Below are 17,109 nucleotides of genomic sequence, written 5' to 3'. Positions count from 1 at the left end.
GCTATTCAGCGTGAAAGGGCTGTCTGCTGTGTGGAAAGCTTCTCCTGTCTCAGAGATCAAAATTCCAAGGGAAGCAAACACGGCAGATGGTCCTTTCCAAGGTGGTACAAAATTAAAATAATACAATCTCCCAAAAGAACATCAAATGGAAAACACCCGAGTTCTCACCAGGTTGGGGCTTCCACTTTCGGGCAGTTGATGAACACCAACTTCCAGGCCGCCATCTTCCTCACTGCTAACAGGTTCTGTGCCACTCTGATCCTGTGGGACATTAAAAAGAAAACGGCAGAGAAGTCATTCTTTCTTCACATGCACGACCCCCAGCTGTACACTCATTCGCAGTTGCTGAGTTTATTTTCATTTTTCTCCTGCAGAAGCCATTCCTGTGGTCTTTCTAGCAGAAGGCCATTTGGTGTTTTTGTCGCTTATTTTTATTTATTTTTGGTAGGTATTTATCCCTGTGGTTTACAGATACGCCTTAGGGAAAGCTGGGCCCTGCTCTCTGTTCTAGGCAAAGGCTTGACTGCCTAAGGTCAATCTCATTCTTTTTTCCCACAATTTTGTCAGGAATGGGTACCTCAGGCATGGATTTTTTTTTATCTCTCTCAGTTCTGGTTAATGAGACACAGAGAGAGATGTTTGCTGGACACTTGTGGAAAAGTTCTTCCTTAATCTTAATAGAGCTGTAAGATGCCCACATACCTCTCAGAAAGAAAACATGGAGCCCAAATTGTCACAGGCAGCCATCACATGAGGATGGGGAAACCAGCCTTAGGAAGAAGCTAAAATAGTGGGGGACAGAGTAAAGACAGAGATGGAAGGAACTGGCCCTCTAAGGGCCATGGGATTGGGCAAACTTGGAGCACAGTCCTATCCTCAGCCACCTTCTAGAATGAGAACTAATACATTTCCTTATTGTTTTAGTCAGTTTGAGTTATTCTGTTACTTTCAGCCAAAGCTTTCTCAGTGAGGAAGTTGTTTATTTTATGCACAAGACGAAAACTCATGAGAATGTGTTCATCTTGTTTATTTTATTTTTGCAGTGCTGGGAAAACCTGATGAGCACTGGTTGAACCAGTGAGTACATTACTTGTTTCCTTGATTTTTTTCCCCTGCAAAATTTTAAAAATATGTATTTTTAAAACACATATGTTTTAAATATATACATGTTTTAATGGGACTTATTATTACTAGATGTATAAATAAAACAAGCTCCATTAAAATTCTAAAACACATTAGGCACATTCAATTGAATTATGACATACTAATTGCTATAGTTAATTAACGACCGCACCATCCTGGGCTTACTACAAATTTGGATGTGATAATTTGTGGAGAGAATAGTTTGGTTTTGGGACATTCATTCTCATTTGTAATTTAAGAAATGTGAATTAAAGCAAAGGCACAGTATTCTTTCAGCTATCAAGTGGACAACATAACAGAAAAAGAACATTCAGTATTGACAGTATTGTAAGGAAACAGGAACTTTTACACAGCATAGGGAGAATGTAAATTAGGGCAATATTTTCCATAGACAACATGCATAATATATATGCAATGAAATTATCTACAAGCACATAAAACACATTTTTGAAAATTGCTTACTTATAGGAAGTGGGATTAAGGAATGGGGAATATTTTTTTTATTTTTTAAATTTTTAAAACATGGTTGTTCCCATGGTTGTGGGAATCCATGTTACCTGTTTGTACATGCACATGACACAACAATATAATTTGGCCAATATCATTCCCCAGTATTTCCCCTTTCCTTCCCCTGCTCCCTCTCCCTGGCTTCTTTCCTCTACTCTACTGATCTCCAGGAATAGGAATTTTTATGTTAGTTATTTTTATACTGTTTGATCAGAGAAGAATTAGCATTGCACAGAATTAGCACAGAATCTGCAAGTGTAAAATAAAGGAAAAAGAATAAAAATAAAAGAGGGTTATGAGAAATAACTAAGAGAAAAAGTCATCTAAGAAAAAAAAAGAAGCATGGACTCTGGAAATGGTCACATCTAGGTTCACATTTCAACTTTGCCACTTGGAATTCTATGACTTGGGGCAAGGTGCTTTCTCAATCTGAGTATAGTCATGGGCTGTGTGACAATGTTTCAGTCAATGAAGGGCCACATACTTGATGCGGTCCCATGGAACAATGGAGTTGAAAAATTCCTCTTGCCTCGTGATGTCATAGCTATCGTGAGGTAGCACAGGGCATTGATGTCTGTGATGATGCTGGTGTTGGCAAACCTGCTGCACTGTCCACTGCAGGAAAGTCTAGTACACAAGAAAGTCTATGCACAAGATGCAATATTTGATAATGGTAATAAACTACTGTTATAGACTCATATATTTACTGTACTATGCTTTCTATTATTCTATCATTTGTTTATTATACTGTAATTTCTGACCTTATAAAAAAGTTAACTGTTAAACAATAGGCTATTATGCTAGCAATTTCCTTATACATCTCATGTTTACTACGTTTCCTGATTATGAGTCCATCATCTTATGTTAGATTTAATTTCATGTTATTTTGCTCATCATGACCTTAGGAGCAAAAGGCTACACTAAATACACACATATACTGTAAAGCCCAGGTACGTAGTAGACTCTACCATCTAGGTTTACGTTTATACTCCCAAGACATTTGCATAATGATAAAATCACCCAATGATGCATTTCTTAGGATATATCTCTGCCATTAAGTGACACATGACTCTACTTGTATTTAAGTACAGATAAACCAGGTGTGGTGGCACATGCCTGTAATCCCAGTGACTCAGGAGGCTGAGGCAGGAGGGCTGCAAGTTAGAGGCCAGCCTCAGCAACTTAACAAGACCCTAGTGAGACTCTCTCAAAATAAAAAAATGAAAGGGGCTGAGGATGTGACTCAGTGGCAAAACACTTCTAGATTCAATCTCCAGTACCACCCCCCCCCCCAAAAAAAAAAAAGTACAGATAAAAATGCCAGATTAAAAATACTAACTTTGCTGGGCATGGTGGCACACCATGGGATCTATATTCCCAGTTACTTAGGAAGCTGAGGGAGAAGGTTCTCAAGTTCAAGGACAGCCTAGGCAACTTAGGAAGGCTTTGTCTCAAAATAAAAAAAGTAAGAAAAGGTTGGGGATGTAGTTCTGTGGTAGAGTGCTTGCCTAGGATGCATGAGGCTCTGCGTTCAATTTCTAATACCACACACTATCCTCCCTCCCTCTACACCAAAAAACAAAAACAAAAACAAAACAAAAAAAAACCCCCAACTCCTACCCTATTAGGCTGTTGAGTTGATATGTTAAATATCTATGGGAATAGCACCAGCTGCAGTTAACTTCTATTTCTGGCTTTTTATTGAGGCAGGTTCTTTCTTTCTTTATTTTGCGGTGCTGGGGATTGAACCCTGGGCCTTTTGCTTGCAAGGCAAGCACTCTACCAACTGAGCTATCTCCCTAGCCCATGAGGCAGGTTCTTTATTGACATACTGTCTCATGTAGCCTTCCTAAACACTATATACCACTGTGATCCCAAATCATGGATCAGGAAAATGATACATTTTAAGGAACTTGCTAAAGGACCCTAGCGAGCAAGAGACAGACATAGGACTCAAAGCTCAACAAGACTGCCACCAAGGGCAAGACTCTTGGTACCTGTGCTAGGCCTAAATAAGCTCTCTCGTTCTTCCTTCAGTATTGTTGACAACCAATCTTACAGAAGACAAGATCCAGTCTTTTAAACAATTACTGTCGGGCTGAAGATGTAGCATATTGGTAGAGTGCTTGCCCAGTGGGTGTGAAACCCTGTTCTACCTTTGGCACACAAAAAACTAAAATAAATAAAATTTAAAAATGTCATTTGACAATGGATTTTTTTTTTTAAAGTTTTAGCATTTTTTTTTTTAAATATTTTTTAGTTGTAGTTGTCCTCGATGGTCTTTTCTTTTATATATTTATTTCTATGTGGTGCTGAGAATCAAACCCAGTACCTCACACATGCTAGGCAAGAGCTCTACCACTGAGCTACAGACACAGCTCAGATTTTAGCATTTCTTAACCAGAAAATTTCATTAGCTACAACATTCTTCTATCAGTGAATTTTTGGTAATCACGAAGTTACCCAATCATGTAAGCTTGCCCGAGTTAAGAAATCTTGAAAATGTTTAGATTTTCAGACAGTAGGTTAAATTTTATTTTTTTTTATTTTTTATTTTTTATCTTTTTGGGTGCTGGGGATCGAACCCAGGGCCTTGTGCTTGCAAGGCAAGCACTCTACTGACTGAGTTATCTCCCCAGCCCCAGTAGGTTAAATTTTAGAAACAAAAAAATTTCTGAACAAATGGATTACTACTTCAAAGAATCAGGACCTAATCTATGGAAAATATTTAATATCCAAATTTCTTAGTGTATCTGGTTCTGTGGGTTGTGTGGCCCCTGAAGAGGCCGTGGTGAGGCTGTGATATCCAAACACAGCACATTAGACAGATGCAGAACAAACCCACAGGAAGCAAGCGGATTTTCAATAGAATGGTCATCAACTGATACCATTCATCTAAATCTCTCTTTTTCGTCCTTGGTGAGAAGAAAGTGTTCCTTAAACTACAGGAATCTTTATTTTTACATTTATCAGCACCATAAGTACAGAAGGTGAGATTCTCTTGAACTTTATAACAAGAACACTAAAGGGGAGAGGAAACATCTATTTAGTTGGTGCTTCACCTGGGGAAATTTAAGAAAACGTGGGAAAAGCAACATAGATTCCAAAGGGTCTATGCATCCTTTAAGATGTGAATAAAAACAAAAAGAACACCCACGACATCTACATCCAAAGCTACACTTTATAACTAGAGGCTCAAGGGAAGCAGTCTGTCATACAGAGTCAGGCCTCAATGCTACTTATACCACAAACCTCTTCCTTCCCCTCAGCCAGGAGAAAATCTCTCCTTGCTCTGAGGTCACCTAACATCTTACCGGACCCTCTCGTGTCACCTGTCACCTCTTATTTATCCTAACTAGTACATTGATTTCTCATCTCTCTGATGAGAACGAAAGCCCCCTGATCTAACAGCTGTGCCCTACCCATTCCTTTGTCTAGTCCATTCTGATATTTCTCCTAGGTCTGGCTCACTTCAAAGTCTCTTTCCTACTTCACAGTTAAATGTCCTCTTCTGCCTTTGGCTTGACATGACTCCACTCAGGAGGCTGTGAAGTCCAAATCCAGATGGAGAGGAGACTCGGGCAAAAAGGAAGGTGGAATTGAGAGAGGACAGCATTGAACCATTTACGTTTTGGGAGAACTGAATTGACTGCACTGTGGATTCCGCTCTGAAAACTCAATGGCTCATGGAGTGAGGTGCCATCAACACCCCCACTCGCCCGGAGCTTAGAAAACAGCAAGCAGTCAGAGACAGGAAGAAGAAATAGGTCAGCAGCATGAATCCGAAGGTACGAGTGGATCCCAGGGGCTTGGGGACCATCTGGCTGACGGATGGTGGCCACTGGCACCCAAGATGACTCAGCTAATCCGGATGGCTGGCATCCCCCTCCTGCTTGCTGCTCTTCAAGGCCACCTGTCTAAAGTTGCTGGCTCAGTCAAGCTTGCTCAAGGAGAACGACCTTCCCTAGGAAGACCACGGTCAGCAGACTGCACGGTGGATTGCCTTCTAAGGATGAATACATGTGAGAGGCAGGGCTCGTGATTGGACATTGAATGGTCTTCACTCAAAGACAGACTGTAAGTCACGAGGGCCAGTCCCCACCGAGGCCAGTGCTGCCCTCACCTTCGGGACGTTCTACTCTCCTTCCAAAATCTCCCCAATAAAGCCGGGATGGTCATTATTTTATTTTATGCTACTGTGTATTTTTCATACCTACTATTTATCTACAGTTTCCCACAGCTGGGCAGTGAGAGCCGCAGCAGCAGGAAAACGAAGTTTTAGAGACAACCCTCAATACCAGTTAAATTCATGAAGGATGGTATTGTGGATTGCAAAACATTTCTGGGCAGATAAATGTTCAGTGTTGGTGGCTACCCTGTTCCCTCATTTAATATGACAAAAGAGCATATCAGTATACACAACTGTTTTCCTTTTGATGAGGTGTTACTAAGCACAGCAAATCTTTTTTTTTTTTTTTTTTTAAAGGCAACTATACCTCCCTGATGCAATTAAAAGTTCTTTACTTTAAAAATAAATCTTATGGTGGTTCAAACTTTTTCATCCCTGTATTTCCTAAATCCAATTCTGTTTTCAAAAACACCACGATTTATTATTCTCATTGTCAGCCTAAATTCACAAATATTTCTTTCTGTAAAATCATGTTTACTAGATGTGACAAATTGAATTTCTTTCCTGTACTCCAATCATGAGCATGTTTATTAGGCTACCCAAAATTCCAGAAAGGCAATGCACAATTAAAAACAAAATGGAAATCATGCTAATGGCACTCCCTCTGCAGTCCACCTCTCCATGCTTCATGAGGCCAGCTCTATCTCACTTAGGATTCAAAAGAGCACAACTTCTGGGAAAAAGGAAAAATGAAGGTACTCGCTTACGTGAAGGTATTCTAAAAGAGCCAGGCTGCCGTCGGATGGAGGAATGGAGTATATACCCCTTACTAAATCCCAGTTCTACTTGAGCCCTTGGCATCTCTTAGGAGACCACTGTAGTGGCTTCTCAACAGAGTTTCTCCCTCAGGACATCTTTACCGTTGCTGTTCCACTCATCTGCCTGAAGTGGAGCCTGATGAGACCATTTCAGTGTTCAAAACGCCTCCAGAGCTCCAAGCCCCGAATGTGTTAAATTCAAATCTCTAAGATTTAAAATCAAGTCTCTCTCAGTTTGACCTCAGGCTATTTTTTTGAACTTCGTCTTCTATTATTTCCTTCACACTCCCTCATATTCTCCCTATTCCATGTTTTTTCTTTTGCTCCAGTGATTTTGTTTGTGCTACCCCATCTAAATATACACATATTTCAATGTTCAATCTCTCCACCACGAAGAGCTGGTCCCCCACCAGGAAAGATTATTCATCTTCTCTGAACTTGCTCCTAAAGCTTTATTTTACTTCTTAGGGCACAGTGCATTTTAGTAATATACATGTATTTTTCCTATAAGACTAAAGTTCTTTGAGGGTAGGGACTGTGTGATTAATCTACATTCTACACAAAATAGACAATTGGTAAACAGCAGCAGAAGGAAAGAAATTAAAGGGATACAAATAGGTAAAGAAGAACTCAAACTATCACTCCTTGCAGATGACATGATTCTATATTTAGAAGATCCAAAAAATTTCACCAGAAAACTTCTAGAATAAATGAATTCAGCAAAATAGCAGGATATAAAATCAACACCTGCAAATCAAACATGTTCCTGTATATCAGTGATGAATCTACTGAAAGAGAAATTAGGAAAACTACCATATTCACTAGTCTCAAAAAAAAAAAAAAAAAAAAAAAAAAAAAAAAAAAAAAAAAACCCAAATACTTCGGAAGCAATCTAACAAAAGAGTTGAAAGACCTCCAATGAAAACTACAACACACTAAAGAAAGAAATTGAAGAAGACTTTAGAAGATAGAAAGATCTCCCAAGCTCTTGGATAGGCAGAATTAATGTTGTCAAAATGGCTATACTACCAAAAGTGTTGTACAGATTTAATGCAATTCCTATTAAAATCCCAATGACATTCTTCATAAAACTAGAAAAAGCAATCATTTGGAAAAATAAGAGACCCAGAGTAGAGAAAGCAATCCTTGGCAAGAAGAGTGAAGGAGGAGGCATCACAATACCAGACCTGAAACTATACCACAGAACTATAGTAATAAAAACAGTATGGTATTGGCACCAAAACCAACACATAGATCAATGGTACAGTATAGAAGACACAGAGACAAACTCATAAAAATACAGTTATCTCATACTAGACAAAGGTGCCAAAAATATACAATGGAGAAAAGATAGCCTGTTCAACAAATGGTGCTGGGAAAACTGGAAAGCCATATGTAACAAAATGAAATTAAACCTCTCTCTCTCACCCCGCATGAAATTGAACTCAAAGTGGATCAAAGACTTAGATACTAGAATAGAGACCCTGAACCTACTAGGAGAAAAAGTAGGCCCAAATCTTCACCATAACGGCCTAGGATCTGACTTCCTTAACAAGACCCCTAAAGTGCAAGAAGTAAAATCAAGAATCAGTAAATGGGATAAATTCAAACTAAAAAGCCTCTTCTTAGCAAAAGAAACAATCAATAATGTGAAGAGAGAGCCTGCAGATTGGTAGAAAATCTTTACCACATTCACCTCAGATTGAGCACTAATCTCCAAGATATATAAAGAACTCAAAAACTTAACACCAAAAAAACAAATAACCCAATCATTAAATGGGCTAAGGAACTGAACAGACACTTTGAAGAAGAAGAAATACAATTAATTAACAAATATATGAAAAAATGTTCAACATTGCTAGCAATTACAGAAATGCAAATCAAAACTACTCTAAGATTTCATCTCACTTCAATCAGAATGGCAATCATCAAGAACACAGGCAGGGCTGGGGATATGGCTCAGTTGGTAGAGTGCCTGCCTTGCATGCACAGGCCCTGGGTTCAATCCCCAGCACCACCACCAAAAAAAAAAAATGTTGGAAAGGATGTGAAAAAACAGGTACACTCATACATTGCTAGTGGGAATGCAAAATGGTACAACCACTATGGAAAGCAGTATGGAGATTTCTCAGAAAACTTGGACTGGAACCATCATTTGACCCAGCTATCCTCTGATTTATACCCAAGGGAGTTAAAATCAGCACACTACAGTGATGCAGACACATCAATGTTTATAGCAGCTCAATTCACATTAGCTAAACTATGGAACCAGGCTAGGTGCCCTTCAATAGATGAACAGATAAAGAAAATGTGGTATATATATTCAATGGGAATATTACTCAGCCTTAAAGAAGAATGAAATTATGGTATTTGCTGGTAAATCAATGGAATTAGAGAATATCATGCTAAGCAAAATAAGCCAATCCCCAAAGATCAAATGTTTTCTCTGATATGTAGATGCTAATTCACAATAAGGGTGGCAGGGCCGCAGTACTAGGGAAGAATAGAGTTACTTTAGATTAGGTAGAAAGGAATTAAGGGAGGGGAGGGGAGATGGAAAGAAGAGGGATGGTAGAATGAATCTGACATTATCACCTTATGTACATATACTTCTGCATGACTGATGTGACTCTACACGTACAATCAGAAAAATGAGAAATTATATCCCATTTATGTATGATATATTAAAGTGCATAAATGCATTCTACTGTCATGTAAACAAATTAGAACAAATAAAAAAGGAATTATGAAATGAAACATCAACGATTCAGAAAAACCTGTACAGTAAGAGTATAGAAAAGCAGCAATACTGTTCTTGCCATTCACCTATCCAACAAATATTTATGAAAGCAGTACTATGTGCTAGGCATTGGTGAGTCTGTGGTGATGAAGACAAGAAGCCCAGATCTACAGAAGAGTTCAGTCTAGTGTGGTGCTTGTGGCATACATCCTGAAAACATTGTGATAATGAGGTAAATATTAGAAGCAGAGCCCTAACTGAGAAATCCATTTGGAAATGGGTTCCTCTTCTTCCATGAGGCCCACATGACATCACACAACAGACAAGGGACAATTTTAACTTGCTAAATGAGTCACGAGGATTACACAACCACAAAGGGTGTGAAGATTACTGAAGGGAATGGTGTGGAATGAAGCCAGTCACCGTAACAGGATGACACACTTGAGCACCTCTTATAGTCTAGACACCAAGGTCAATACTTCCTGCACATTATTTTATTAGGTTGAGTCACTGGAAACCTGGAGAAATCTTCCAAAAGACAATCCTTCAAAGAACCAGGCTGTGAATTAATAAAGAGGAAGTGGGAAGGCGACCCAAGTGAAAGAAACAAAATGAGCAAAGACATAAGGGCTGCAGAGACCAAGGTGTGTGTGGGAAATATATAGATGCATGAGATGCAGCTAGTGCTTTATTACACATTAGTGAGAAAAGAGAGCTGGTAAGTTATGGAGGTAAGTAAAACTTTAACCTGGAAGTAATGGTTTGCTCTGGTAGGCAAGAAGGAGGTATCAGAGAGTTTTGGGCAAGAGGATTAGTAAGGTGAAAGGTGTAAAGAAAGAGACCCTGGCAATCTAGAGGATGGGAGAAAATATTTGTAAAGTACACAAGAGTTGAGGGTTAATATTCAAAATATATAAGGAAGCCAAACAACTGAATAACACAAATAGCAAGGAAATTAATATTATGATTACAAAATAATAGGGTCTGAATGGATATTTTTTAAGAGAAGACATACAAATGACTTTATGAAAAAGTTTAATATCACTAATCATCAGAGAAATGCAAATTAGAATCACCATGAGCTATTACCTCATACCTGTCAGAATGGCTATCATCAAAAAGATGAAAGATATGTGTTGGTAAGAATGGAGAGAAAAGGGACGCCATGCACATTTTTGGTAGTAATGAAATTTAGTACAGTTATTATGGAAAATAGTAAGGAGGATCCTCAAAGAATAAAACAAAACTACCACAGGATCCATCAGTTATACCACTTGGTATACGTCAAGGTCAAGGTATGGAATCTAAATACTTGTCTATCAATGGATGAATGGATAAAGATAATGTAGTGCATATATACATAATAGAATACCACTAAGCCTTATAAAGAAGGAAATATTACTATTTATCTTTTTTATTTAAATTTTATTTTTATAGACTGCATTTTGATTCATTGTACACAAATGGGGTACAACTTTTCATTTCTATGGTTGCACACATAGATTCACACCATTCATGCAATCATACATATATATAGGGTAATACTGTCTGTCTCATTCTACTATTCTTCCTTCCCCCATCCCATTTTCTTCTACACCATCCAAAGTTCCTTCATTCTTCTCTCCCCACTCTTACTACCCCCCTTGTTATGTATCGTCATACACTTATCAGAGAAAACATTTGGCCTTTGGGTTTTTTGGGCTTGGCCTATTTCACTTAGCAAGATATTTTTCAACTTCATCCACTTACCAGCAAATGTCACAATTTTATTCTTCTTTATGACTGTGTATATTTACCACAGTTTCTTTATCCATTCATCAATTGAAGGACATCTCGGTTGGTTCCACAATCTAGCTATTGTGAATTGAGTTGCTGTGAACATTGATGTGGCTGCATCACTGTAGAACACTGTTTTCCAGAGTGGCTGCACCAATTTGCAACTCCACCAGCAATGTACGAGTGTGCCTTTTTCCCCACATCCACGCCAACACTTATTATTGCTTGTGTTCCTGATAACAGTCATTCTAATTGGAGTTAGATGAAATCTTAGGGTGGTTTTAATTTTCATTTCTCTAATTACTAGAGATGATGAGCACTTTTTCATATATTTGTTGGTTACCTGTATATCTTCTGTGAAGTGTCTGCCCACTTAAGTTCCTTAGCCCACTTATTGATTTGGGTTCTTTGTATTTTTGGTGTAAAGTTTTAAAAGTTCTTTATAAACTTTGGAGTTTAGTGCTCTGTCTGAAGTATGTGTGGAAAAAATTTTCTCCCATTCTGTAAGCTCGCTTTTCACATTATTGTTTCCTTTGCTGAGAAAAAGCTTTTTAGTTTGAATCTATCCCTTTTATTGATTCTTGCTTTTACTTCTTGCATTTATGGGGGTCTTGTTAAGGAAGTCTGGTCCTAAGCCAATGTGATGGAGATTTGGGCCTACTTTTTCTTCTATTCGGTGAAGGGTCTCAGGTCTAATTCCTAGATCCTTGATCCATTTTGAATTGAGTTTTGTACAAGGTGAGAATTAATCCATTAATTTCATTTTACTGCATATGGAGGAAATCCTACTATTTATAACATGAATACATGAATGCACATGGAGGAGATAAGGAAACATTCAGGCACAGAAAGTCAATATCAAATTATCTCATTTAAATATGGCATATAAAAACGTTGAACTCATAGAAAGAGACAGTAGAAAGGTGGTTACCAAGGGTTGGGAGTTGGCACTGGGGTGATGTTGGTCAAACAATGCCATATTTTAGTTAGACAGGAGGAACAGTTCAAGAGACTTATTGTATGGCATTGTAACTATAGTTAACAGTAACAATGGTGTGGGAAGTATTGTGGGCTGGGGCTATAGCTCACAGGATGAGTACTTGTGTAGCATGTATAAAGTTCTGGAGTCTACCCCTGGAACCAAAAGAATAAAAAAAGGAAAAAGCAAACAATTTATTGTATTCTTGAAGCTCTCTGAGACTTACTTTTTTCCTCTAAGAGATTTTAAGTGTTATGACACACACACACAAAAAAAGATAAATGTGAGGTAATGCATATGTTAATTAGTTCGATTTAGACATCCATAATGCAAAAATATTTCAAAACATTATATCTGGTAAGTACTTAAACTATTTTTTATTTGTTAATTTAAAAAGTTGCCTAAATTAAAAGGGGAAAAGATTCTGTTTGTATACAAAAGTTGAAAATGGAAGATTCTGGGGGCTGGGGATTCTGCTACTAGGTTGTGAAAATATAATCACAACCAAAATAAATTCTTACCATGTGTCAGGAAAAAATGTTAGGGATTCATAAACATTATTTAATTCTTCCAACAAATCCATGGAATTATTTTTTATCAATCCCACTTTAAATGTGAAGAAACTGACACAGAGCTTAACTGGCTAAAGCTCACTCTGCTAGTGAATAGTGGGATAAAGATTAGGCGTTGGACCTGCCTGACTTCTGATGGTGTTAAGAATCACCAACAGTAGCACAGTAGAGATGCTAATAATCCCTTATAAAGACATTTAACTGTGTGGATTATAAAATACTTTTACCTCTATTTAGTACTGATCCCCGTGGACACATGCGGGGGAGGTCATTGCCCTGGCTTCATAGAAAGACAAACTTTGGGAGGTTAACGGCCCTTTCCAAGGTCATATGCCCAACAGGTGAGTGGCAGAGCCAGAATGAGTACTGGCTGGCAAGCTTCCTGTTCCATTGGCAGTTTTGTTTCTCACTCTACCAGCCCACAACTGCATGAAGCAATATTTTTCTCTGTTAAACCCTTGGTGCCCAGAACACTGCCTGACTCATACTAAAAATTCAACAAATATCTGCTGCATTAAGGGATAAATATGAGGTATGATTAATATATAATAAAAGTGCTTTTCAGTTATGCTGAATTATTAGTATTTGGTGTGACTTAATAGTGATATGGCTACATTTTGTTGTTTGGTTATGATTAAAATGGGGGCGTTCAGTCATATGCCAGATGTGAGTTATGTTTAAACACTTCCTAGCAACAGCTGAGGGGCAAAGGGTAGAGTGAGAGGGGGCCACCGGGTAGAGTAGAGGGGAGGAGGGTGTGGTGGGAGACCAGAGCACGTCTACACACTTCAGGCACGTCCCCCAGGAGGGGTAGCTTTGATCATTTGGTGGCATTATAGCCACAAATCCAGAGGGGAACTCAAGAGCCCTCTTGAGAACATAATTCAAATTGTAATGGTGCATCAGAAACATAATATAGTATAACCTTCTAGAGAAAAGAATTTATTATACTTATATAAAGACCCAACTGTGGTTTGTTTTTGAAAACGGAATGTACAGGATGGCACCCTACACGAAGATTCACCTCTTGCTTTTTTCTTGGAAAATGAACCCACTAAACCCCCAGGCCTTTTTATTTTTTCTGCATTTTATTATTGGTGCATTTTAGTTATACACAATGGTGGGATTTGTTGTTACGTATTCATACATGCACATAATACATAATGTAACAATATAATTTGTCCACTGTCACTCCCCAGCACTTCCCCACTACCTCCCCCTCTCCTACCCCTTGGTCCCTTTCCTCTACTGATCTCCCGTTGATGTTCATGAGATCCCTGCCCTCCTAAATTGCCTTTCTTTTTTCCTCTCTAGCTTCCACATGTGAGAGAAAACATGATCCTTACCCTTATCTCCTGTGTTTGATTTATTTTGCTTAACAAAATGGTAGTTTCTAGTTCTATCCATTCTCCTGAAAATGACATATATTTCATTTTCCTTACGGCTGAATAAAACTCCATTGTGTATATATACCACATTTTCTTTAATCCCCATCTGTTGATGGACACCTCAACTGGTTCCATAGTTAGGCTACTATGAATTGTGCTGCTATAAATATGAATATGCATCATCACTGTAGTAGGATGACTTTAATTCTTCAGGATAAACACTCATGAGTGGTATAGTTCAGTCATGTGACAGCTTCACACCTAGACTTTTGAGGAACCTCCATACTGATTTCCGTTGTGGTTGTACTAATTCACAATCCCACCAACAGTGTTCCTTTTTCTCCACATCCTCTCCAGCATTGATTATTATTTGGATTCTTGATGACTGCCATCCTGACTGGTGTGAGATGAAATCTCAGTGTAGTTTTGATTTTGCATTTCCCTAATTGCTAATGATGTTGAACATTTTTTCACATATTTCTTCGCCATTTGTATTTCTTCTTTTGAGATGTGTCTGTTTAATTCATTTACCCATTTATTTAGTTGGGTTATTTGAGTTTTTGATATAGTTTTTTGAGTTCTTTATATATTCTAGATATTAAACCTGTGTCAGAAGAGTACCCAGCAAAGTTTTTCTCCCATTTTGTATGTTCTCTCTTCTCTCTTCACATTTCTAATTGCTTTCTTGCTGTGCAGAAGCTTTATAATTTTATGCTGTCCCATGTACTAACTCTTGATATTATATCTGGTTTTTTTTTTTTGTTTTGTTTTTTTTTTTTTTTGGTACTGAGGATTGAACCAGGGGTTCTTTACTATGGAGTCACATCCCCAGCCCTTTTTTATTTTGAGACAGGATCTCGCTAAGTTGCTTAGGGCCTTGCTAAATTGCCAAGGCTGGCCTTGAACTTGTGATGTTTCTACCTCAGCCCCCTGAGTAGCTGGAATTACAGGGGTGTACCAACCCACCTGGTTTGATTCAGCTATTACAATAAGGTTCCTAACCCTTAAGAATGGCATTATTTATACTTTTCATATATTATCAGCATGGTTTATTTAAAAATAAAAAGTTTTCTAAACTTTCAGAACACAATGATGTTATTTTGAATGAGAACAAATTATTCTTCTGGATGATTAATGATGCTGCTAGGTTAAGGCATAAGTAAAATTTATTTTTTACAGGTGATAGAATGATTAGAACCATTTCTGGGGTTAGTACAGTTTAAAAGTGAAAACAATAGCTAATACTATACAACATAGTGAAAGTTAAGTACACTTCAATAACTTGATAAATAAAATAGTTTACATTTAGTAATTTTTTTGTGCCACAAGCTATATTAAATGCTTTATATACAGTGCTCCCTTTATTCATTATTATATATTTTAAATTTTTTGTGGTACTATAGATGTAACCCAGGGGTACCCCACGACTGAGCTATATCCCAGTTCTTTTTATTTGGGGACAGGGTCTTGCTAAGTTGCTGGGGCTGGCCTGGAACTTGTGGTCCTCCTGCCTCAGCCTCCCCTTGGGTCTTTATGACGGGTTTCTGAAAGCTTGGTGGCAATACTCCCAGGCAAAGATGAAGAACTGATGCTATGCTGCGTACCTGTACGTGGACACACAAGAACGTATTTACCTTCTTTAACCCCAGTCTCTTCTGTGGAGTGAAAAGACGCACTGTCTCCCAGTCTGGATACAAGTGAGACATAAAACTAGGTACTGAAAGCATCTAAGATTGTGCTCAACACAGTACACACTGCATTTAACCGCCCCCTTTAAGTGCTGGGCTCTGAGCAGGAAGGGAGCAGAAACCGTCTGGCTGGGAACAGCCTAAGAAGACAAGCAGCTGATATTCAAGGTCATTCCTAACAGAAGAAAACCAAAGAGAAACCCCAGAAATGGTCCTCCTAAAACTAAGCACTGACACCAACAGTTTATATTTCTATGCTCAAAGCGTAGGTATCTCAGAAGCGCCATAATTTAAATACAGCCAAGTTCTCTTGGTCATTATAAAGGTACTTTCATTTTGCATGCAGAAAACAATACTTAAAGTAAAAGACAAATTCACTTCTATGGAAACATTCATGTCAATAATACTATATAAACATTATTCTAAAATGTTTTCCCTCCCTCAAAAGATTGATATGACTTTCTGTAAACACAAGAGAAGAATTAACAAGCAGTAATTTTTTTTTCCAGATGGGATCTCCCTGTGTGGCCCAGGCTGACCCTGAACTCCCGCACCTGCCTCAGTCCCTTTCCCCACACTGGGGGTGGGGGGTCCTACAGGTGTGTGCCACCAAGCTTATGTGCCAGACACAAGATATATACAAAAACATGCAGTAGTTCCCCACTTATCTGTGGTTTTGCTTTCTGAGACTTTAGTTATCCAGAGTCGATGGTAGTCTAAAAATATTAGAAGAAAAATTCTAAAAATAAACAATTCGTAAGTTTTAAGTTGTGCACTGTTCTGAGTAGCACTATGAGATCTTGGGCTGTTGTTCTGCCCTGGATGTGAGCCATCTCTTTATCCAGCATACCTGAGCTGTGTACCCTACCAGCCTGTTAGACACACAGCAGCCATCTCAGTTATCAGAGTGAATTCACAGTATCATAATGCCTTATAGAGAGTTCAGCAGTGATTGTGGCTTCAGCCATCCATTGGGGGTCTTGGAGTGTATTCACAGATAAGAGGAGTACCATATATTTTAATCTTAATAAACTCATGAGGCAGAAACTATGGCAATGTTCCTGTAGAGAAGGGAAATGTGGGTGGAGGAGGTTACTGCAACTACCCAAAGTCTCATGTTTGTGTACGGTATGGTAGGATCTGAGCTGAAGCAGTCTGGCTCTGGCCCATCCTTTCTACCACCATGCTACCTGCCTAGCCATCCTGGGTCTTCATTAGAATGAAAAATTTTCAGTGCTGGCAAAACTGTGGCAAGATGACTCTTGGTTAAAATTTTGAACTTGCGTAGTTTTTACTCAGAAATGGTACATTAGGGACATCTGTGCTATAAAAATAAAAGCATTGGTACTTAATGACTCTCTCTCTCTCT

The 17,109-nt window shown here is 38.4% G+C and overlaps 1 protein-coding gene across 9 annotated transcripts in view; it reads right to left on the bottom strand.

The window, feature by feature from the left end:
• PATJ (PATJ crumbs cell polarity complex component) overlaps positions 1-17,109 on the bottom strand; it is a 399,437-nt gene that overhangs the window by 89,887 nt on the left and 292,441 nt on the right. For all 9 annotated transcript variants that reach the window (XR_013757701.1, XM_079103582.1, XM_079103581.1 and 6 more), the window contains one exon: positions 169-261. Coding sequence is in view for 8 of the 9 variants with exons in the window: in XM_079103582.1 (XP_078959708.1) it covers positions 169-261 (93 nt within the window). In the remaining variant the exon portion in view is untranslated. The remainder of the gene's footprint in view (positions 1-168; positions 262-17,109) is intronic.

The sequence above is a fragment of the Sciurus vulgaris genome (assembly GCF_902686455.1).
Source record: "Sciurus vulgaris genome assembly, chromosome: 1".
NCBI classification, from domain to species: Eukaryota; Metazoa; Chordata; class Mammalia; order Rodentia; family Sciuridae; genus Sciurus; species Sciurus vulgaris.
This window is presented reverse-complemented; position numbering and strand designations above follow the sequence as displayed.